The following is a 20,790-nucleotide window of genomic DNA, read 5'->3' on the forward strand; positions in this document are numbered from 1 at the left end:
GATGAACCATAACCGCTAAAGTCTAGGTAAGTTGACTTTCATTGTGTGTGTGTGTGTGTGTGTGTGTGTGTGTGTGTTTTCAATCAGTGATGATGTGATGTGGTCTTGCTTCTTTTCATTGTAGTCCAAAAGTGGTGCCAAGAATGTCCTTATCATCAAACTGTACTCTTTTTGAAACTGATGTTGAGGAAACGTCTCACTCATTTTGAAATTAAGGTGAAGAATAAATCCAGCCAAGCTCTTGCATTCATTCCATTCTCCATGTTAATTCTGCCTCTTTTACCCACTTTCAACCAATTACAATTTCAGTGTTAGAGTACAGTCTCCAATATGAGCTCATCCTCCTGCATCTTAGACATCATTCCCACTAAGCTGCTCAACTATCAGCCCCGTTATTCTGCAAATTCTTAATAATTCTCTGGCCTCTGATTCTTTTCCAGACAGTTTTAAGCATGCCATTTTTTGCCCATTGCTGAAGAAACCTAATTTAAATCCCCTGTCTCTAACTAAGTACAGACCAATTTCCAAATTGTCTTTTCTATCTAACGTTCTGGAGAGAGTAATTTCTTAATTGATGAACACTAATAGTGTTTTTAACAGTTTCCAGTCTGGTTTTAGAGCACTTCATAGCACCGAGACATCTCTACGTAAGGTTACTAATCCCCTACTGTTGACTGTAGACAGAGGCGACTGCTCGATTTGAGTTTTTTTAGACTTAAGTGATGCCTTCGACACGGTCGATCACAACATCCTCTTATATCACTTGGAGACTTGGGTTGGCATCAAGGGCTCGGCTCTTAGCTTATTACACTCTTACTTCACCAACAGAACTTTTCCTGTTGCTCTGGGTAACTCTACTTCTTCAATGGTTCATTTGTGTTGTGGTGTTCCTCAAAGCTCAGTTCTTGGCCCCCTTCTCTTTTCTATATACATGATGCCCCTGGCCAGGTCATTCAAAATCGTGATGTGCTTTACCATTTTTATGCTGACGACACTCAGTTATTTATGCCACTAAAACCAACAGATCCTAGTGCCCTGGCAACTCTCACAACTTGCCTCTCTGACATTAAATCCTGGATGTCCAAACGTGTTTTGCAATTTATTGATGATACGTCTGAGGTCATTCTGTTCAGTCCTGAAAATTCCATCAGCCCTTTTGTTTCTAATCTTGGTGGTAAGTTAGGTAGTCTTAAGCAGGTTGCTAGGAATCTTGGGGTAATATTCGATGCCAACCTCGGTTTTGATAAATCAAACATGTTGTTCAGTCATGCTTTCTCTAGCTCAAGCTAATCTGCAAAATTAGGTCATTTTTATCAATTGCCAATCTGCAAAAAGTTGTACATACTTTTATCTATTCTCAGCTTGACTACTGTAATGCACTTTATTCTGGTATCAGCAAGGGCTCCCTCCGCCGTCTGCAGTTGGTACAAAATGCCGCTGCTCGGCTCATTAGCAGGACAAAGAGGCATGACCACTGAATTTATTTTTACTCTTACTTATTTGGTCTTACTCTAATTTTGCCTCGTCTGGTTTTATTTCTCTGTAAAGCACATTGTAACATTGTTTTAGAAAAGTGCTATATAAATAAAGTTACTATTATTATTAACATCATTATTATTACTCTTACCTCGGGGTCTCCTGGCTGGGGCATTCCTATATCCGTCTGTGAGATGAAGAGATAGTACAGGACAGTCAATCACTCAATAGACACACAAACACATGCACTGTGCTGGTAAAAAGTCAGAACTTGTGCACATCTGCAAATTTTCTCACTTGAGGGAAATTTATTGAAATGCAATTTGGAAAGCTGCTTGATAACACTTTCTATGAGGTACAGCTTTAAAATGGATTATAAGTATATCTATAATGAGCTATAAACATGTTTTTGTGTGTTATGACACCAATAAGAACCTACGTGTATAGTGATTTATAATTGGTTCATTTTTTATTGATATGTAATTGCAGTGACTGAGAAAACATGTATGATAAACTGCATCTGCCGCTGTGTGGAAACTGTCTTATACTATACTGCTGACCTATAGAACACTATGAGTCTATGGATGTACAGCTTTATGAACAAATTTTCATGTGTTTTGTTCTCCATTTTAAGTAAGTGAACCAGTTATTCATATCCATATTATATTTTAGAGCTTTATGAACCGCTATTCATAACTCGACACGGAAAGTGGTGCATAAAGCTGTACATCCACAGACTCTCAAGGCTCTGTAAGTCATTATAATTACACATTTATGAAATATTACAGTAAACTATCAGAACCTATAGTGATTTTTAATTGGTTATAAATTATACATCACTGTAGGTTAGTATAGTTGGTGTCATAGCACACTATAAACATGTTTACAGTTAATTATAAATACACTTATAATGCATTATAAAGATGTGCTACATAGAAAATGTTGCCAAATATTACAACTACAGCATCTCAATTTGCACATTTTCCCTTCAAAACTCAAGACTATTGCCAGGTGATTGGATACAATATGTATGATTAGGAAAAAACAAATGGACATCAAATATCTATAGATAGTAGCCAGTATCGACCTTTAATAATTTTGGTGATTCTCTCTGATTCCGACTCAACCAGACTGGCGTCGGTTTTGATAAATCAAACATGTTGTTCAGTCATGCCTTCTCTAGCTCAAGCTAATCTGCAAAATTAGGTAATTTTTATCAACTGCCAATCTGCAAAAAGTTGTACATACTTTTATCTATTCTCAGCTTGACTACTGTAATGCACTTTATTCTGGTATCAGCAAGGGCTCCCTCCACCGTCTGCAGTTGGTACAAAATGCCGCTGCTCGGCTCATTAGCAGGACAAAGAGGCATGACCATATCACTCCTGTGCTTGCCTCCGTACACTCACTCACTATTAGATTTCGAATTGATTTTAAAATGTTAATGCTCACTTTTAAGGCTTTAAATGGTCTTGCTCCTACATTCATTTCCTAGGACTCGGTTTGTTAAAAAGGGTGATCGGGCTTTTGGTGCTAGAGCCCCACACAATGGAACTCTCTTCATGTTGAACTAAGACAAATTAAGTCTAGCTTCTTTTAAATCTGGTCTTAAAACTTTTCTTTTCATGAAAGCTTTTACAAATGTTTGATATTTGTTATTATTTATTTACACCGAATTTATTTTTACTCTTACTTATTTGGTCTTACTCTAATTTTGCCTCGTCTGGTTTTATTTCTCTGTAAAGCACATTGTAACATTGTTTTAGAAAAGGGCTATATAAATAAAGTTACTATTATTATTAACATCATTATTATTACTCTTACCTCGGGGTCTCCTGGCTGGGGCATTCCTATATCCGTCTGTGAGATGAAGAGATAGTACAGGACAGTCAATCACTCAATAGACACACAAACACATGCACTGTGCTGGTAAAAAGTCAGAACTTGTGCACATCTGCAAATTTTCTCACTTGAGGGAAATTTATTGAAATGCAATTTGGAAAGCTGCTTGATAACACTTTCTATGAGGTACAGCTTTAAAATGGATTATAAGTATATCTATAATGAGCTATAAACATGTTTTTGTGTGTTATGACACCAATAAGAACCTACGTGTATAGTGATTTATAAATGGTTCATGTTTTATTGATATGTAATTGCAGTGACTGAGAAAACATGTATGATAAACTGCATCTGCCGCTGTGTGGAAACTGTCTTATACTATACTGCTGACCTATAGAACACTATGAGTCTATGGATGTACAGCTTTATGAACAAATTTTCATGTGTTTTGTTCTCCATTTTAAGTAAGTGAACCAGTTATTCATATTCATATTATATTTTAGAGCTTTATGAACCGCTATTCATAACTCGACACGGAAAGTGGTGCATAAAGCTGTACATCCACAGACTCTCAAGGCTCTGTAAGTCATTATAATTACACATTTATGAAATATTACAGTAAACTATCAGAACCTATAGTGATTTTTAATTGGTTATAAATTATACATCACTGTAGGTTAGTATAGTTGGTGTCATAGCACACTATAAACATGTTTACAGTTAATTATAAATACACTTATAATGCATTATAAAGATGTGCTACATAGAAAATGTTGCCAAATATTACAACTACAGCATCTCAATTTGCACATTTTCCCTTCAAAACTCAAGACTATTGCCAGGTGATTGGATACAATATGTATGATTAGGAAAAAACAAATGGACATCAAATATCTATAGATAGTAGCCAGTATCGACCTTTAATAATTTTGGTGATTCTCTCTGATTCCGACTCAACCAGACTGGCGTCGGTTTTGATAAATCAAACATGTTGTTCAGTCATGCTTTCTCTAGCTCAAGCTAATCTGCAAAATTAGGTAATTTTTATCAACTGCCAATCTGCAAAAAGTTGTACATACTTTTATCTATTCTCAGCTTGACTACTGTAATGCACTTTATTCTGGTATCAGCAAGGGCTCCCTCCACCGTCTGCAGTTGGTACAAAATGCCGCTGCTCGGCTCATTAGCAGGACAAAGAGGCATGACCATATCACTCCTGTGCTTGCCTCCGTACACTCACTCACTATTAGATTTCGAATTGATTTTAAAATGTTAATGCTCACTTTTAAGGCTTTAAATGGTCTTGCTCCTACATTCATTTCCTAGGACTCGGTTTGTTAAAAAGGGTGATCGGGCTTTTGGTGCTAGAGCCCCACACAATGGAACTCTCTTCATGTTGAACTAAGACAAATTAAGTCTAGCTTCTTTTAAATCTGGTCTTAAAACTTTTCTTTTCATGAAAGCTTTTACAAATGTTTGATATTTGTTATTATTTATTTACACTGAATTTATTTTTACTCTTACTTATTTGGTCTTACTCTAATTTTGCCTCGTCTGGTTTTATTTCTCTGTAAAGAACATTGTAACATTGTTTTAGAAAAGTGCTATATAAATAAAGTTACTATTATTATTATTATTATTAACATCATTATTATTACTCTTACCTGGGGGTCTCCTGGCTGGGGCATTCCTATATCCCTCTGTGAGATGAAGAGATAGTACAGGACAGTCAATCACTCAATAGACACACAAACACATGCACTGTGCTGGTAAAAAGTCACAACTTGTGTACATCTGCAAATTTTCTCACTTGAGGGAAATTTATTGAAATGCAATTTGGAAAGCTGCTTGATAACACTTTCTATGAGGTGCAGCTTTAAAATGGATTATAAGTATATCTATAATGAGCTACAAACATGTTTTTGTGTGTTATGACACCAATAAGAACCTACATGTATAGTGATTTATAATTGGTTCTAAAGCACCTCATCATGTTTTATTGATATGTAATTGCAGTGACTGAGAAAACATGTATGATAAACTGCATCTGCCGCTGTGTGGAAACTGTCTTATACTATACTGCTGACCTATAGAACACTATGAGTCTATGGATGTACAGCTTTATGAACAAATTTTCATGTGTTTTGTACTCCATTTTAAGTAAGTGAACCAGTTATTCATATTCATATTATATTTTAGAGCTTTATGAACCGCTATTCATAACTCGACACGGAAAGTGGTGCATAAAGCTGTACATCCACAGACTCTCAAGGCTCTGTAAGTCATTATAATTACACATTTATGAAATATTACAGTAAACTATCAGAACCTATAATGATTTTTAATTGGTTATAAATTATAAATCACTGTAGGTTAGTATAGTTGGTGTCATAGCACACTATAAACATGTTTACAGTTAATTATAAATACACTTATAATGCATTATAAAGATGTGCTACATAGAAAATGTTGCCAAATATTACAACCACAGCATCTCAATTTGCACATTTTCCCTTCAAAACTCAAGACTATTGCCAGGTGATTGGATACAACATGTATGATTAGGAAAAAACAAATGGACATCAAATATCTATAGATAGTAGCCAGTATCGACCTTTAATAATTTTGGTGATTCTCTCTGATTCCGACTCAATCAGACTGGCGTCACCATGGATGGTGGTGATCTTGGAGAAATCTGGACCGAGGATGAAAAGCAGCCATTAGACACAAAAATGGATGACAACCTCCCCAGCACATACAGGTACAATACTATGTACTGAATTTCAGTTAGATCGCTATTGCACGTCTCACTTATTTCCCTACTGAAGTGACTCCTCACTGTAAATTCTAAAAGTTAAATTTACTTAAAAAGAATTAGGAAACCGATTATCTTGGGAAAAGTAAGTAAATGAACTTAATTGTGTCAAGTTATATGAAAGGATTTTATGCGAAATGAGTTCGCATAACTTGACACAATTAAGTTCATTTACTTACTTTTCCCAAGGTAATCAGTTTCCTAATTCTTTTTTAAGTAAATTAAACTTGTTAGATTGGCCTGTATTAATATGACAATTTTTTCAGAGGCATCTTCAGAGACAGTGCTTAATTTCATTTAACCTCATCACAAATGTCATCACTGTAAAGAGGAAATAAAAAAAACAACTTTAAAGAAGAAACCTGTTAGATGTAAAGAGTGCATTTAAGGAGGGCCTACCCTCAATGATCTGAGGTTCGATCACCGTGGTGTATCCGGCTCCAACTTTAGAGCGGCAGCGGAGAGGGCTGTTGAAAGCCATTTAATGACTTAACAACATGTACTGACAGACAGACAGACAGACTGAGAGGTACATGCAAAGCTAAGTACACCGTCTCCGCCACCGCCACCACCAATTATTGTCCAGATATATAATTCAACACACACACACACATATGCATAGGTAGGGCACTACAAGTGTGCAAGGCGTTATTCAGCACAACTCCAGCAGAACCAAAGGACTTGTTTTCGTGGTCCTTAATTCAGTTCCACATCACCAGTGAAGCAGAAAGTTAACATTGTCTGAAGCTCACTCACCTCCTAACCACACAACCACCCACCCACACGCCCGAGTCAGGCACCCCAAAAATGCCACAGCAGTAAGAACGACCGGGATTTCACTCCTGCCTAAAACGACCATGGGCGGTCAAAATGACGGCCGGTTTTTAAACTCTACATTCTGTCAAGATAAATACCCAATTGGGATATTAATGCACTGCATATGTTATTATGTCTGTTAGGAAACGGCTGACACCAAAATTAACATTTTAACAACTTTGATACTATTTTTAAACAAGTTAAACTTAGAGGCATGGTCGAACTTGAATAGCAAAATTAAAAATAAAGCGGGAAACACATATTGCCAATCTAACAAACGTAACAAGGCCTATAAAACGTTAAAAAAGGGAAAGAATGGAAAATAATTATTGAAACGGTCCCAAACAACGACCGGAACTTAAATACGACTAGAACGACCGTGGGCGGTCATTTTGACCGCCGCGGTTTTTACACTACCAATTGCGATATTAATGCATTGCATATGTTTAGCATGTCTGTTAAGAAACTAACTGGCACCAAAATTAACATTTTAACAACTTTAATACTATTTTTCAAACAATTTAAAATGGCCGCTGTCCAACGCCTGTAAATACCGCAACGCCTCGGTGGTAGTTATGGAAACGGCGTCTGTAACCGGACATGTTGGAAACAATTAAAAATGAAGTTTAGACTATTCCTCTGCACTAGAGGACGCTAGTGTGTTTCTAGGACAGAGCAATGAACTTCGCAAAGGAAATGACGCAACCAACACGCGACATAAATAGTGACATGACGCGCACGATGACGCGCACATTACCAGCGGCCATTTTGACCGCGCATGGTCGACTATTGCTTTGCAGTTCTTTATTTATTTTTCTTCCGCCCATTTTTTGACACTTTGTAGCTCCTTCATACTTTTAGCTACTGAAACCATTCAACTATCAAAACGTTCAATTCATTAAGGACATGATTGTTCCCCTTTCAGATTTTTCATACCTTTTGAACTTTTTGAAATATTCAACTTTTTTCAGCCATTTTTGGAATGGGAGTCAATGGGGGACTTTTGCAACCTTTCCACCTCTTTTACTCCTTCACACTTTTAGCCACTGAAACCATTCAGGTATCAAAATGTTCATCCCTTTAAGTCCATTAAGGCTCACATTTCGTTTTTTTTAAAATGTTTTATACTTTTAGACATATTAAGCTTTTTCAAAACAATGGAAGACTATGGGGAAAGGTTGAAACCCTCATCACCTTTGAACTGTATCACCTCCTTCATTTTTTGAGCTAGAAACCCCATTTCAAGCTTAAACAGTTCAGGACATTCAGCTCTTTCAGAATCCTATTCAGATTTTAAAAATATTTCATAGTTTTTCAACAATTCAGCTCTAAATTTAGCAATTCTGCCATACACTTTGCCTGTTAGAATGTTCAGTCCTATTGTGACGTCACATATCAATTTGAAACTCAACTGCCAGGCTAATTACTGTCAATTCTCAACACCTGGTAGCTTTGATCAGCTTCTGCCACTTCTTAACTGCTCTTCCTCCCTCTTCAACCTTCCTACCTTCCTTCCTCCCTACAACTTTCCTACCTTGCTTCCTACTGTCTTTCCTACCTTCCTACAACCTTACTACCTTCCTTCCTACAACCTTCTTACCTTCCTTCCCCCAACCTTCCTGCCTTCCTACAATCTTCCTTCCTACCTACCTACCTTCCTTCCTTCCTACAACGTTCCTACCTTGCTTCCTACAACCTTCTTACCTTCCTACCTTGCTTCCTACCTTCCTTCCTACAACCTCCCTGCTATCCTACCTTCCTATAACCTTCTTACCCTCCTTCCTACCCTTCCTCTTCATCACTACTCATCTTCATCACTACCCTTTCTCTTCATCGCTATTCTTCATCTTCATCACTACCCTTCCTCACTCTTCATCTTCATCACTACCCCCCTCTCATTCAACCCCTCCTCTCATTCTATCCACCCTCCTCTCATTCTACCCCTCCTCCTCTCATTCTACCCTTCCTCCTCTCATTCTTCCCCTCCTCTCATTCTACCCCGCCGCGATATCTTTCAGCAGCTCAGCATTCACACGCTTTTTCTGTGGAAAAGCATTTTTCTAGTTAAACTTTGAAAATCCAAAACAGTCATAATGACCGTCTCGGTCATTCTCGTAACTGCAACATATTGGGCACACACACCCACACACACACACACGAGTGTGTGCTTTGTGTTTTCCAAGCCTTAGTTGTTGTCCATCAGAAAACTAGACAAGCAAGCAGACTAAGACAAGCAAACTGTCAGAAGGATGAGGCATAGACAGCGAGCTGGACAGACATCCATATCATCATGGTGCACCATGAGAGGTAAATTAACATTGATATATGTAGTCAAATACATTTTAATTATCAATTGTTTTTCAACATAAACCGGAAAAAAGCTCCACATGTCGTGCCACTAGCTAGAAAGAAAGAAAGAAAAAAAAGTCGACCTCCTTCCTGCATAGCAGATTTATTGGCCTTATACAAACACCATAAACCAGAATGAGCTTGTGATGTTTTTAATAGAGGCCGGCCAAGTTATATCCTAATTTACTGTACCGCACGATCCCAAAGACCCAAAAGAGCAGAATACTTACTGTTTAAAACATGACCGTTATTACAGTTTAACCACGTCTGATGATTTGTGATCCTCCCTCAACATTACAAGGGGCAGGGAGTGCCATAATTACCTGAGCCATAAAACCGTCGCTGCTTTTTTTCCCTGCGTGATTTAGACTTAAAAAAAACCCCGTTTGGCGGGTGTACATGCCGTGTGATGAGACTGTAGTAGATTTAGTACATTTCAGTAGATGGAAAAGGAAAAAAAAAGTAGGTGAGTAGCAGTCATAATCACAATGAATGCCATTTCTTCAGTGTTATTTCCAATGTTGGCAAATGCACCGTTGCAAGATGGTTTGTGGTCTCCCAAATGTATTTCCAACCAACTTAGCTGTATTAAATGCCTATATATTTGAATAATCAAGCCTATACAGCCTCCAGTAAAAGATAATAAAGTTTGGCTCAGGTGAATCTGCCACCGCTTAGTCAGTCCACAGTGTCCAAGTCATGCAGACCTTCTATAGCCCCTGGTGAGGTGAATATCATCCACGGTTCTCTTTAGTTCTCATGGTCAAAAATAGAAACACACATGCTACCAATTAGTGACCGGTTAGAATAGCTAAAGTGAAATAATGAATGATATTGGCTGCACCTTCAAGTATTTAAAGGGCCTCTTAATCTCAACCATCATCCACAAGCTATTAAACTTCACAATGCCTCATAAAAGAGCCCACGAACATTTGTGAGGGACGGGAAAACATGGGATGCTTGGGACAAGAATTGCAGGCAACCAGCGGATATGTCAGTAGATGTGCTCGTGCCATTCCATCACCAGCCTAGCTGTACTTTTTATCTTCTCTCCAACTAACCTCCATATAGGATTCGCTCAACCTTCTCGTCCTGGAGAAGGGAAACCTCGCTCTCCAGAGACTTTTATTTTTGGGGGGTTTTTTTCTACCCCTTTTTCTCCCCAATTGTACTTGGCCAATTACCCCGCTCTTCTGAGCTGTCCCGGTCGCTGCTCCACCCCCGTCTGCCGACCCGGGGAGGGCTGCAGACTACCACATGCCCCTCTGATACATGTGTAGTCGCCAGCCGCTTCTTTTCACCTGACAGTGAGGAGTTTCACCAGGGGGACGTAGCGCATGGGAAGATCACGCTATTTCCCCCTCCCCTCCTCCCGAACAGGCACCCTGACCGACCAGAGGAGGCGCTAGTGCAGCGACCAGGACACAAACCCACATCCGGCTCCCCACCCGCAGACACGGCCAATTGTGTCAGTAGGGCCACCCGGCCAATTGGGTCAGTAGGGCCGCCCGACCAAGCCAGAGGTAACACAGGGATTCGAACTGGCAATCCCCGTGTTGGTAGGCAACGGAATAGACCGCCACGCCACCCGGACGCCCACTCCAAAAAACGTCTTAACCTTGGTTACCTCTTGCATGACCCAAGCATGTTTGAGATTAGACAGAGATCACGTGTGGTGATGAGTTGCAGCGCAGTGGAAAACAAAAACGAGGAGTTTTTGTTTTCGGTTCGGTCCAGAACACACACACGTTGTGTCGAAGACCGGGTGAGATGGACATCCTCCAGGTCGAACACAAGTCATGTGCATCAGTAATATGGAAAGTGAAAACTCAAACATATCATTTGCTGGACTCACTTTGCATAAATCCTCACTTAAAATACATTATCGATTTTATCAAGACATTTTTGATATCCAAAGAGGTCCGGCCAAGCATAATGAGTGTAATCATAACTATATTCCCCCATCTACGTCCAAGGCTTTGAACAAGTATCGAGATACAACGTCACCAGAGTTGCTGACCTCAAATGGTTCACACCATGCAGAAGATACTGTATGTCTGGTACTTGGTGGGGGATTATCAAGAAAAGAAGCTAAGTGGGATACAGACAAGATGCTCAGCCATGGTCAACATGGCCATTTGTTAAAAGCACCTTAAGAAGAAGCATGAAAGTGCTTAGATCTAGACTGACATACCCTCAAAATGAATGTCGACCGACACTAACCTTGATCGAGCTTCATTTTTCCATCTGCATCCAAGTCACCGCTGGCTGTATTTACAGGAAAAAGAGATGGTCATGAAAATGGCAACACTAAATACAATTATACCTTCCAAAATAGGGATGACTGGGGCCTCAGAACTTACTCTCAATAACTCGTGTAACCTTGGTAATGGTGGGGTCTCCTTCGACGACCTTCGTAAGCCTGGTAATGGTGGGGTCTCCTTCGACGACCTTCGTAAGCCTGGTAATGGTGGGGTCTCCTTCGACGACCTTCGTAAGCCTGGTGATGGTGGGGTCCCCTTTGATGATCTCCGTAAGCCTGGTGATGGTGGGGTCCCCGCCGATGATCTTCGTAAGCCTGGTGATGGTGGGCTCCCCGTCGATGACCACCTCAGTGACTGTGGGTTCAGTTTCAGTGACTCTCATTTTGGTGATTGAGGGATCCCTGTCGATGAACCGGGTCACTTTGGTGAAGGTTGGATCTGACTCGACCACCTTGGTCAGCTTTGTTACAACCTCTGGGCCTAAAAGGGTGGGAGATAAAATGTAACATGAGAGAAGAAACCATGACCATATCCTTAAGGAATGTTATGTAGGAACATTATCTTCAGCTAAATGTCACATATTCTCGTTTTCTAGGAAAAAAAGGGGGGCTGGCAGGTTTCCATATTAAACAAATTAAAGGGCATCTGGGTAGTGTAGCGGTCTATTCCGTTGCCTACCAACACAGGAATCGCCGGTTCGAATCCCCATGTTACCTCCGGCTTGGTCAGGCGTCCCTACAGACACAATCGGCCGTGTCTGCGAGTGGGAAGCTGGATGTGGGTATGTGTTCTGGTTGCTGCACTAGCGCCTCCTGTAGTCTAGTCTGACTGGGAGAGTTGGCGTTGGACCGGCTGGAGGAACCCGGTCTGCTGTGTTTGGTGGCCCAAGGACCATGGCCCTGCCTGGTGCGTCTGGTGGGCCCAGGGACCACGGCCCTGCCTGGAGCTGTGCCCGAAGAGGCAACACCGAGGGCGGTCTGATAGGACGCGGAAGTGGGGCAGGCTAAGCTAACTGCTAGCCCATGCAGACCGGCAGTTCCGACAGTCCTCCTGGCTGGTGTTCGTTTTCTTGGACAGTGAAAATTTTTTTTTGGGATATGTTGGATATATGTGCATTTGTAGTGTTGTAGTTTTGTGGTTTTTTTGTAGTTTGGATATATGTATTCTTGTAGTTTCGATATGCATTTTTGTCTTTGTGTTGCACTGCTGTGGGCTGGGGGAAACGATGTTTCGTTTCATTTCATGTACGCAGGTGTATGGAATGGAATGACAAAAATGTTCCTGATTCCTGGTGTGTGTTTGTATTGGAGACGGAGCTCAGCATCTTTGGCCTGAGGTGTCTAGATGCTTGGCCTAGTCGAGTAATGACTACCAGACTCGTGCCCTTCTTTCTCTGGCTATATGGGAGACATCATAGCTCAACAGGTGGTCTTTTTACATTGTTTAGTTGAGTCCTACTTGTAAGGATTATGCTTATCCTGGTCATCCTAACATCTTACCATGCTCCACATAATGCCTCCTCCAACAATGCTTTTTGAACTGATCGGCTTTTGCTGCAACTGTTCTAGTACTGTTACCTTTCATTACCCGAGTGTGTATTTGAATGTGTACCTACAAACGTCTTTGTGTGTGTGTATGTCGTGTTTGTGTTTGCCACCATATCCTTACGGTCCCACGTGTAATCGTTTATCGTTCACATTCAGAGATGAATGAATATGGCTTCAGAGTGTATTTTGTCAAGGTAAGACCAACTCCTTGCTGAATGTAGAACACATGGGTATGTTTGTATGGGTACAGAAGATTGATGAATTTATTTTCAAACGCGACCGTGTCCTCTAAATCACGAGCATCAATCAAAATGCTTGCATCCAAAGCCATTCAGTTGCATTTACTCTTAATGTTAGGGTAGAAATAACAATGGTTACCTCTTTCAATGAAATGGGTGGTTGTTGTGATGGTCCTCTCTGTATGAGAGAATGGATTAGCATGAAAAAAATAGAACAGCATAATTTTAATTTTTGCAGAAACTAGATGTGAGGTGTGAGGATGGTAGCTGTGGGAACTTACTGATGATAGTGGGTGGGATCTCAGCATAGGAAAACCCAGACACAAACTAGAGAACGAAAAGCAGGCAGAAAAAAGAAAGAAAGAACGACAACACACAAAATAAATAAAAGATGCTTTTCGTTGACACAAGAGCTACACACGTTATATTGATTGCTGTTCCTCTACCTTTATCTGGATGTACTTAATGAGCTTCTTCAGCAGTATCAGGAGGTCTTCACGGCCAACAGGGAGGTCTGCAGGGAACACAACACAATGTAGTAGATGTACTATACGGGGTGTTCGTGACATCAGTGTGTGGTAATGTAAGCAAGGGCTCACCCCCAGGATAGAGAATGTTCTTCACCACATGCACCACACCGTTTGTTGCCATGAGGTCATTGCGTGGCACGTCCACAGAGTTCACATGGATGGAGTTGTTGACCTAGGGATGACAATAAAGTGTCGTTTAATTTATCGTTGTTGTTTTCTCTCCCCCTTTTGCTCCCCAGTTGTATCCGGCCAATTACCCCACTCTTCCAAGCCGCCCCGGTTGCTGCTCTACCCCCTCTGCTGATCCCGGGAGGGCTGCAGGCTACCACATGTCTCCTCCGATACATGTGGAGCCCGCCAGCCGCTTCTTTTCACCTGACGGCGAGGAGTTTCGCCAGGGGGATGTAGCGCATGAGGGGATCACGCTATTCCCCCCAGTTCCCCCTCCCCCCTAAACAGGCACCTCGACCGAGCGGAGGAGGAGCTAGTGCAGCGAACAGGACCCATACCCACATCCGGCTTCCCACCTGCAGACACGACCAATTGTGCCTGTAGGGATGCCCGACCAAGCCAGAGGTACCACGGAGACTCGAACCGGCCATCCCCGTATTGGTAGGCAACGGAATAGACCGCTATGCTGTCTGGATGCCCCTCACACTTTTGTTTGGTTTGTAAGGGTAGTATTCCTGCAGTTAAACACCAGTGCCAAGAGCAGTTTAGAGAAATGACTGCGTGATAAGACCTTGACAGTGACGAGTCAAAATAATGACTCCCGTACAAGGGCGAGCATGTGCAAGTTTGCACTTTTTGAATTTTCAGACCAGAGTTCGAAGGTAAGGGTGTCAGTTTGGAATTCCCATGAAATGTCCCTTTTTTTGGGGGGGGGGGTTAGGTCTTTAAATTCCCCCCAGAGTGTTTAATTTCCTGTCATTTAAATGTCCGTGTGGTGGTTACTTGAGCTGGAAACACTCAAGAAGCAAATTCCTATTCCCCCTTTCACACCCACCAATAAGTGCCACATAACTATCTGCCTCTCTCCAGTTTTTAATCGTCTAACCATATATTTTCTTACAGCGTCGTCCCTCTTTTCATCTCCCTCTCACTGTCAGAAGGCCAGATAGTCTGTTTCCTGTCTTTATCATGGAGTACAATCAGCAGCCAGCCTCGCTGCATCCTTGAAGCAAGTCCTGTGGGGCTGGAATGAGACATCGTCTAATAACTCGATAGCAGGCGAGGATAAGAGAGGGAGGGTATGAATGAGGTTCAGGCTGACGTGAAAAAAGAAAGACGAGGAAAAAAAAAAAGGAACAAAAAAAAGGAAGACCCGAGGAGTGATAAGTGAGGAGGCATGGAGGATAGAAGAAAAGTGGAAAGCGGCGTTAATGAAAGAAGGGGAAGCGAGTGGGTCGGGTGGGGGAGAACTTGACTGGGCGTTGACAGACATCACCTGGAAGCCAGGAAGCTGGAATTCCTTCCATCTGGCCGCCCTCCAGCGGTGTTCAGCTTTGAAGTAACAGATCGGCAGTGACTGCATTGGTCGTCGGTTTGACGCTATTGTCTCAATTATGAGTTGCGAAAGGGCTCCGAAGACGTTGAGTATGAACATGTTTATGTCGGGTCTTCAAGAAGCGGTGAAAGATATCTCCTCGATTTTCATGCTCCTGAAGCGTTCACATGAGCAGGACGCTTGCCCCTTTTTCCCCCAAATGAAAATTCAAGACTTTTTTCCGGACTTCTCCCGGACTGGTATGAAAGCGCGGGCAGCAGGACTTGCCTGTTCTTCTGCCCTGCAGATGGCCGACCAGCGCTGCCTCCCCCCACGCCGGCCGCGGCAGCTTGTTGGCGCGTATTCTGCACAATGCTTTAGTGTTTGACTCTGGGTCCGGAGCGAGCCAGGTTTTTGTATTTGGCGTATTCGAGCCATAAGCTGGAAAACAAACAACGACCCCCCCCCCCCCCCCAAGTCTACTGGGCTAACGTTAGTACGGGTGACGACTCAGGAACAATTCAACCGTTGCACAATTTCTCTAAATGCAGTAACTATGGCGTGCAGGCCTTTTTGTTTAATTAGAAACCTTGCCCAAATTGAAAGCTGACATATCACAACAAACACTGGAACGCACACGTGGACAATTTTCGGGTTTTTGATGACGAGGCACGTGCGTTTCTTGTCTTTTCTTTTCAATCCATTGTCTATATTTTCTGCACATTGTCAACCTTTTCTTATGTATGAGCAAAAACTTCCGGACTTTTTCAAGACTTTCAGCCCAAATTGCCATATCTATCCGGGTCTGGAAAACAGCAATTCATAATTCCCAGACTTTCCAGACCTGCGCAAGCACACTGCATGAAACAGAGTAACTCTGGACCCAGTAGAGATTTAAAGGGGTAGGGGGGTGGGGTGGGGGTGGGTGGGGGAGTCTCCCCTCGCTTTTAATGGTGTCGATGGATAAACAAGAGCAACGCTTCCTTCCCCAGTTCATCCCAGAGGACCACATTTAGTTAACTCCCCATCGGGATGGGCTTGAAAACAAACAAGCAGATGCGGGAAGTCACACGTACACAAAAGTGGTGCATGCACACAAAAATATAGACAAGCACACACACACACACACACACAGAAACACACACACACAAAAGCCTGAAAGGGCTTCCTTTCCTTCGTCCACAGACACAAAGGACGGCTGGCAGTACGTACAGACAGCACTTGCAGGTTGTGTCCCTGGATGGTCTTGAGTAGATTGGTGACTCCTCCCTCCAGCCCATCGTTGATGAAGATGCCGTTGCTGAAGTGGTACAGCAGAATGTTCCTCAAAGCATTCACGTCACCTGGCAATGACAAGAGAAGGCGTGACGTGGACCCCCCCCCCCCACTTCCTTCTCACTGCAGGGGAATTGGGAAAATGACGCAATTCGCCGACGGTTCAAACGGAGTACTGACTGGTGAGCAGGGCGAAGTCCTCTTCATTAAGGTCCACGAAGGCGTCGTCTGTCGGGGCAAAGACGGTGTAGGAGCCCTCCTGTTTGAGCAGGTCGGTGAGACCTGCGCTCTCCATCAGGGACAGGAAGATCCTACCATTGGAGAGGATACAGACAGTTCGTCGTCATAAATGGGGGCCACAATACCTCTTAAAAGAGTGACGTCACCAGTTGCTTCGCAGTCAGCAAAGTAAAAAAGGCATGTATGGTGTGATAACCATATGAGGCTGCATATCTAAAGGGAACACAAAGCAATCCAGGGGAAGAAAGACAGGAACAAGTACATGCCTTGACAACAATAATTCAAAGATTAAATGTCCCCCCCCCCCCCTTTTCTCTCCAGTTGAATCTGGCCAATTACCCCACTCTTCCGAGCCGTCCCGGTCGCTGCTCCACCCCCTCTGCCGATCCGGGGAGGGCTGCAGACTACCACATGCCTCCTCCCATACATGTGGAGTCGCCAGCCGCTTCTTTTCACCTGGCAGTGAGGAGTTTCCCCAGGGGGACGTAGCATGTGGGAGGATCACGCTAATCCCCCCCACCCCCACCCCCACAGGTGCCCTGACCGACCAGAGGAGGTGCTAGTGCAGCGACCAGGACACATACCCACATCCGGATCCCCACCCGCAGACACGACTAATTGTCTGTATAGGGACGCCCGGCCAAGCCGGAAGTAACATGGGGATTCGAATGGGGATCCCCATGTGAGTGGGCAACAGAATAGACCGCTACGCTACCCGGAGGCCCCAGATTAAATGTGAATATTGCCGACGGACAGGAAAGAATATCAAATAATGTCAACGAAAACATAATCACAATGAAAACATAAAATGTGTCCTTACTTGAAGCGTCCATCTGCGATCAGAATCTCGTAGATGCTGCTCTGGGCCGGTTTGATGAGGGACTTCATGAGATGCAGCATGCCATTGCTTCCCTCCTTGCTGCCACGCACCATACAGGCATTTTCAATGCACACGGCCTGGGCAAGAGAACACATTCACACGTCTGCTAACTATTGTTGTGACTATGATCAAGGGGATCTAACAGAAGGAAGTTGGCAGAAATAAAAGCCAGCTGATCATCCAGCACCCCCCCCCCATCCCCCAAAAAAGCAGAGAGAGAAACCGAGCGCGTCTGCCAAGCGCTGGACTAATTAGCAGAGTCATTGTATTTGCTTACACTTGAAATGCAGCAGAATTGTGTTAACACGGTGCAACAAGCTTCATAATGGCTTCCAGATTTACAGTGCGGACGTCCATCCGCTCCTCAGTCTACCAGTCACCATCATTTTCTAATCAACTTCCTTTTCTTCGGTTGCAGTCTATGACTGTCACATCAACAGACATTCAGGCATACACACACAGGCACAGACACACACAGCAACTCACGGTTCGGTAAATGAAAACTCTGAGCAGTTTGCCAGCCAGAGTTTCCAGTAGCTGTCCGTTGTAGAGTTCACCCAACGTGACTTTCAGCTTCAGGATGTGGTTCTCTAGGATGACCCTCAGGAGGCTCTGGTCTGTCAACATGACCTTGTCTGACCACACAAAAGGGGAAGGTATACATCTTCCATGGAACGTAATGAGGTGACCCTTCCAATAACCATCCAATCATCAATATAATGGAAATAATGAGATTGATAAAGGTAACCTTATCTTGTGTTATCACATCTTATCGCATCTTATCACATCTTCTCTTATCGCATCTTATCACACCGCATCTTATCTTATCACATCACATCTCGTCTCCTGTCATTCATTAACCGTGATACATAATTTCTTGTGTGCTAATCTATTAGTCTAATCATATTACAGAAATCATGCACAACTTAGGTTTGTAGTATGTTAGTGTATTGTTGCGTGAACCCACCGGTGAAGGCGGTGTTGAGCGGAGCCAGCAGTGTGTACTCTGTCTGTGGTCCCAAGAGGGCTGACAAGCCCAGCTCCGAGACCATGTCACTGAAAGTGCTCTGGGACTCTCCCACCAGCTCCAGCACCTCCTTGGCTGGTTAGGAGAAGTGGGCGAAGAGACGTGGAGGATGACAGAAACAGATACAACCACACAGTTCAACAACCACCACCGAAAGTCAGGATTCTCTTCTTTCTCCCCCCCCCCCCCCTTTTTCTCCCCAATTTTACTTGGCCAATTACCCCACTCTTCTGAGCCGTCCCGGTCGCTGCTCCACCCCCTCTGCTGACCCGGGGAGGGCTGCAGACTACTCCATGCCTCCTCCGATACATGTGGAGTCGCCAGCCGCTTCTTTTCACCTGACAGTGAGGAGTTTCGCCAGGGGGACGTAGTGCGTGGGAGGATCACGCTATTCCCCCCAGTTCCTCTTCCCCCCCTGAACAGGCGCCCCGACTGACCAGAGGAGGCGCTAGTGCAGTGACCAGGACACAAACCCACATCCGGCTTCCCACCCGCAGACACGGCCAGTTGTGTCTGTAGGGACGCCTGACCAAGCCGGAGGGTAACACGGGGATTCGAACCGGCGATCTCCGTGGTTGGTAGGCAACGGAATAGACCGCCACGCTACCCGGACACCGATTATGACTATTGTGTTATCAGATGATATTTTTCAGCTTCAGAGACAATAAGGTGTCTTACCCTTATTGGGGACCAGGACCTGGTCTATGAGATGGATGACTCCGTTGGTGGTGACGATGTCCTTCTTCAGCACCATCTTGATGCCGTTGACTGTAAGGCTGTCCCCGTCACAGCCGATCTCTATCGTGCTGCCTTCTGCCGTCTCGTACACAGACCCCGCCATGATGGCCTCCGAGCACTGGACACTGTTCAGCAAGTGGTAGTTTGCCAGGGCTGAGGTAAGAGGGGGGGGGGGCAAAAAAGGCAGAGGGATGGTTGGGAAGTGAGAATACAAAGAATAGAGGAAGGGAGGGAGAGAACATAGCAGATCAGATTCCATGCTTTTGAAAACCATTTATGGTTTGTCTGTAGTCATTCTCGTTATCGTGCGGCTACAGTCTACACCCCAACGCGCACACACACACACACACACACACACACACACAATCTAACCTCCTTTTTTCTTCTGGGAACTATTTAGGCAGTTCTATCAACATTTGGATATGGGATTACACCTCCAACTGAGTCCAACTGTCAAACTAGGCAAGGAGAGCTGGCTGGCAGAAGCAGATCCCATGCAGACTTAATTACAACTCTGATAACATTCCCAAACCCACAAAAACTCAACCCACTCTGTGGACTAAACTTTCCCCTTTAGCGACAGAGCAACTGGCTCCAGACCCTCTTGACTTTGGACGTCGTTCCTACACGGCCAGTCAGAAACTCTGTTTGTCAATTGTCTGAGAATCCTTCTGAGGTTGTGCTGTGTTCTTAGCCGCCTACGCAGGACACCGCAAACTGACCACACACCACCACATCACCCTGCTGACCAGCGACTCAGCCAACAAGCAGATAACATTGTGTAAGCGTGTTTCTCTGTACGTGCTCCAAAGTGTGCATATCCGAGAATCTTCCGGGCTTTAAATTCCTTTAAATGGTCTCTTTATATTTGTGCCCCGGGGGACAGATCGTCTTGGCTGAACTTGATGGTTGGGTATGACACATTTGCAGGGCGTCTTATAGTTTTACCATTTGTAGTCATGAGTGGGCCTTGTTACAGTACCTTGAATGACAGCCTTGTCTTGCATGATACGCTCCAGATAGCCCGAGCCCAGTTTTTCAAAAGCTGCGTTTGTAGGGACAAACAGGGTGTATCGACCGGGCATGCTCAGCCTCGCCATCACACCGGAGGCCGAAGCTACAGCCTGAGAGACAAGACAGGGGGGTGCATCACGTATATAACTTTACACGAGCTGGCCACTGATGACAAAATGAGCAGCAGCAGAAGTGAGGATGCAGAAATGAACCACTAGTACATCTAACATTATGTGACACTTTTCCAGTTGT

General features: G+C 43.5%; 1 protein-coding gene across 2 annotated transcripts in view; it reads right to left on the reverse strand.

Moving 5' to 3' along the window:
* LOC130116481 (periostin-like) overlaps positions 1-20,790 on the reverse strand; it is a 39,201-nt gene that overhangs the window by 1,464 nt on the left and 16,947 nt on the right. The window contains exons 7-23 of one of the 2 annotated variants that reach the window (XM_056284388.1): positions 20,507-20,648; positions 19,465-19,677; positions 18,727-18,861; positions 18,246-18,394; positions 17,700-17,836; positions 16,820-16,950; positions 16,577-16,707; positions 13,948-14,050; positions 13,795-13,862; positions 13,630-13,675; positions 13,488-13,526; positions 11,662-12,042; positions 11,522-11,566; positions 5,933-6,013; positions 4,983-5,018; positions 3,301-3,336; positions 1,628-1,663 (exon numbers count right to left, since the gene is read on the reverse strand). In XM_056284388.1, the coding sequence (XP_056140363.1) occupies positions 1,628-1,663; positions 3,301-3,336; positions 4,983-5,018; positions 5,933-6,013; positions 11,522-11,566; positions 11,662-12,042; positions 13,488-13,526; positions 13,630-13,675; positions 13,795-13,862; positions 13,948-14,050; positions 16,577-16,707; positions 16,820-16,950; positions 17,700-17,836; positions 18,246-18,394; positions 18,727-18,861; positions 19,465-19,677; positions 20,507-20,648 (1,909 nt within the window). The remainder of the gene's footprint in view (positions 1-1,627; positions 1,664-3,300; positions 3,337-4,982; positions 5,019-5,932; positions 6,014-11,521; positions 11,567-11,661; positions 12,043-13,487; positions 13,527-13,629; positions 13,676-13,794; positions 13,863-13,947; positions 14,051-16,576; positions 16,708-16,819; positions 16,951-17,699; positions 17,837-18,245; positions 18,395-18,726; positions 18,862-19,464; positions 19,678-20,506; positions 20,649-20,790) is intronic. The other variant, XM_056284389.1, reaches the window with a different exon arrangement.

Source organism: Lampris incognitus, chromosome 8, assembly GCF_029633865.1.
Source record: "Lampris incognitus isolate fLamInc1 chromosome 8, fLamInc1.hap2, whole genome shotgun sequence".
Taxonomy (NCBI): domain Eukaryota; kingdom Metazoa; phylum Chordata; class Actinopteri; order Lampriformes; family Lampridae; genus Lampris; species Lampris incognitus.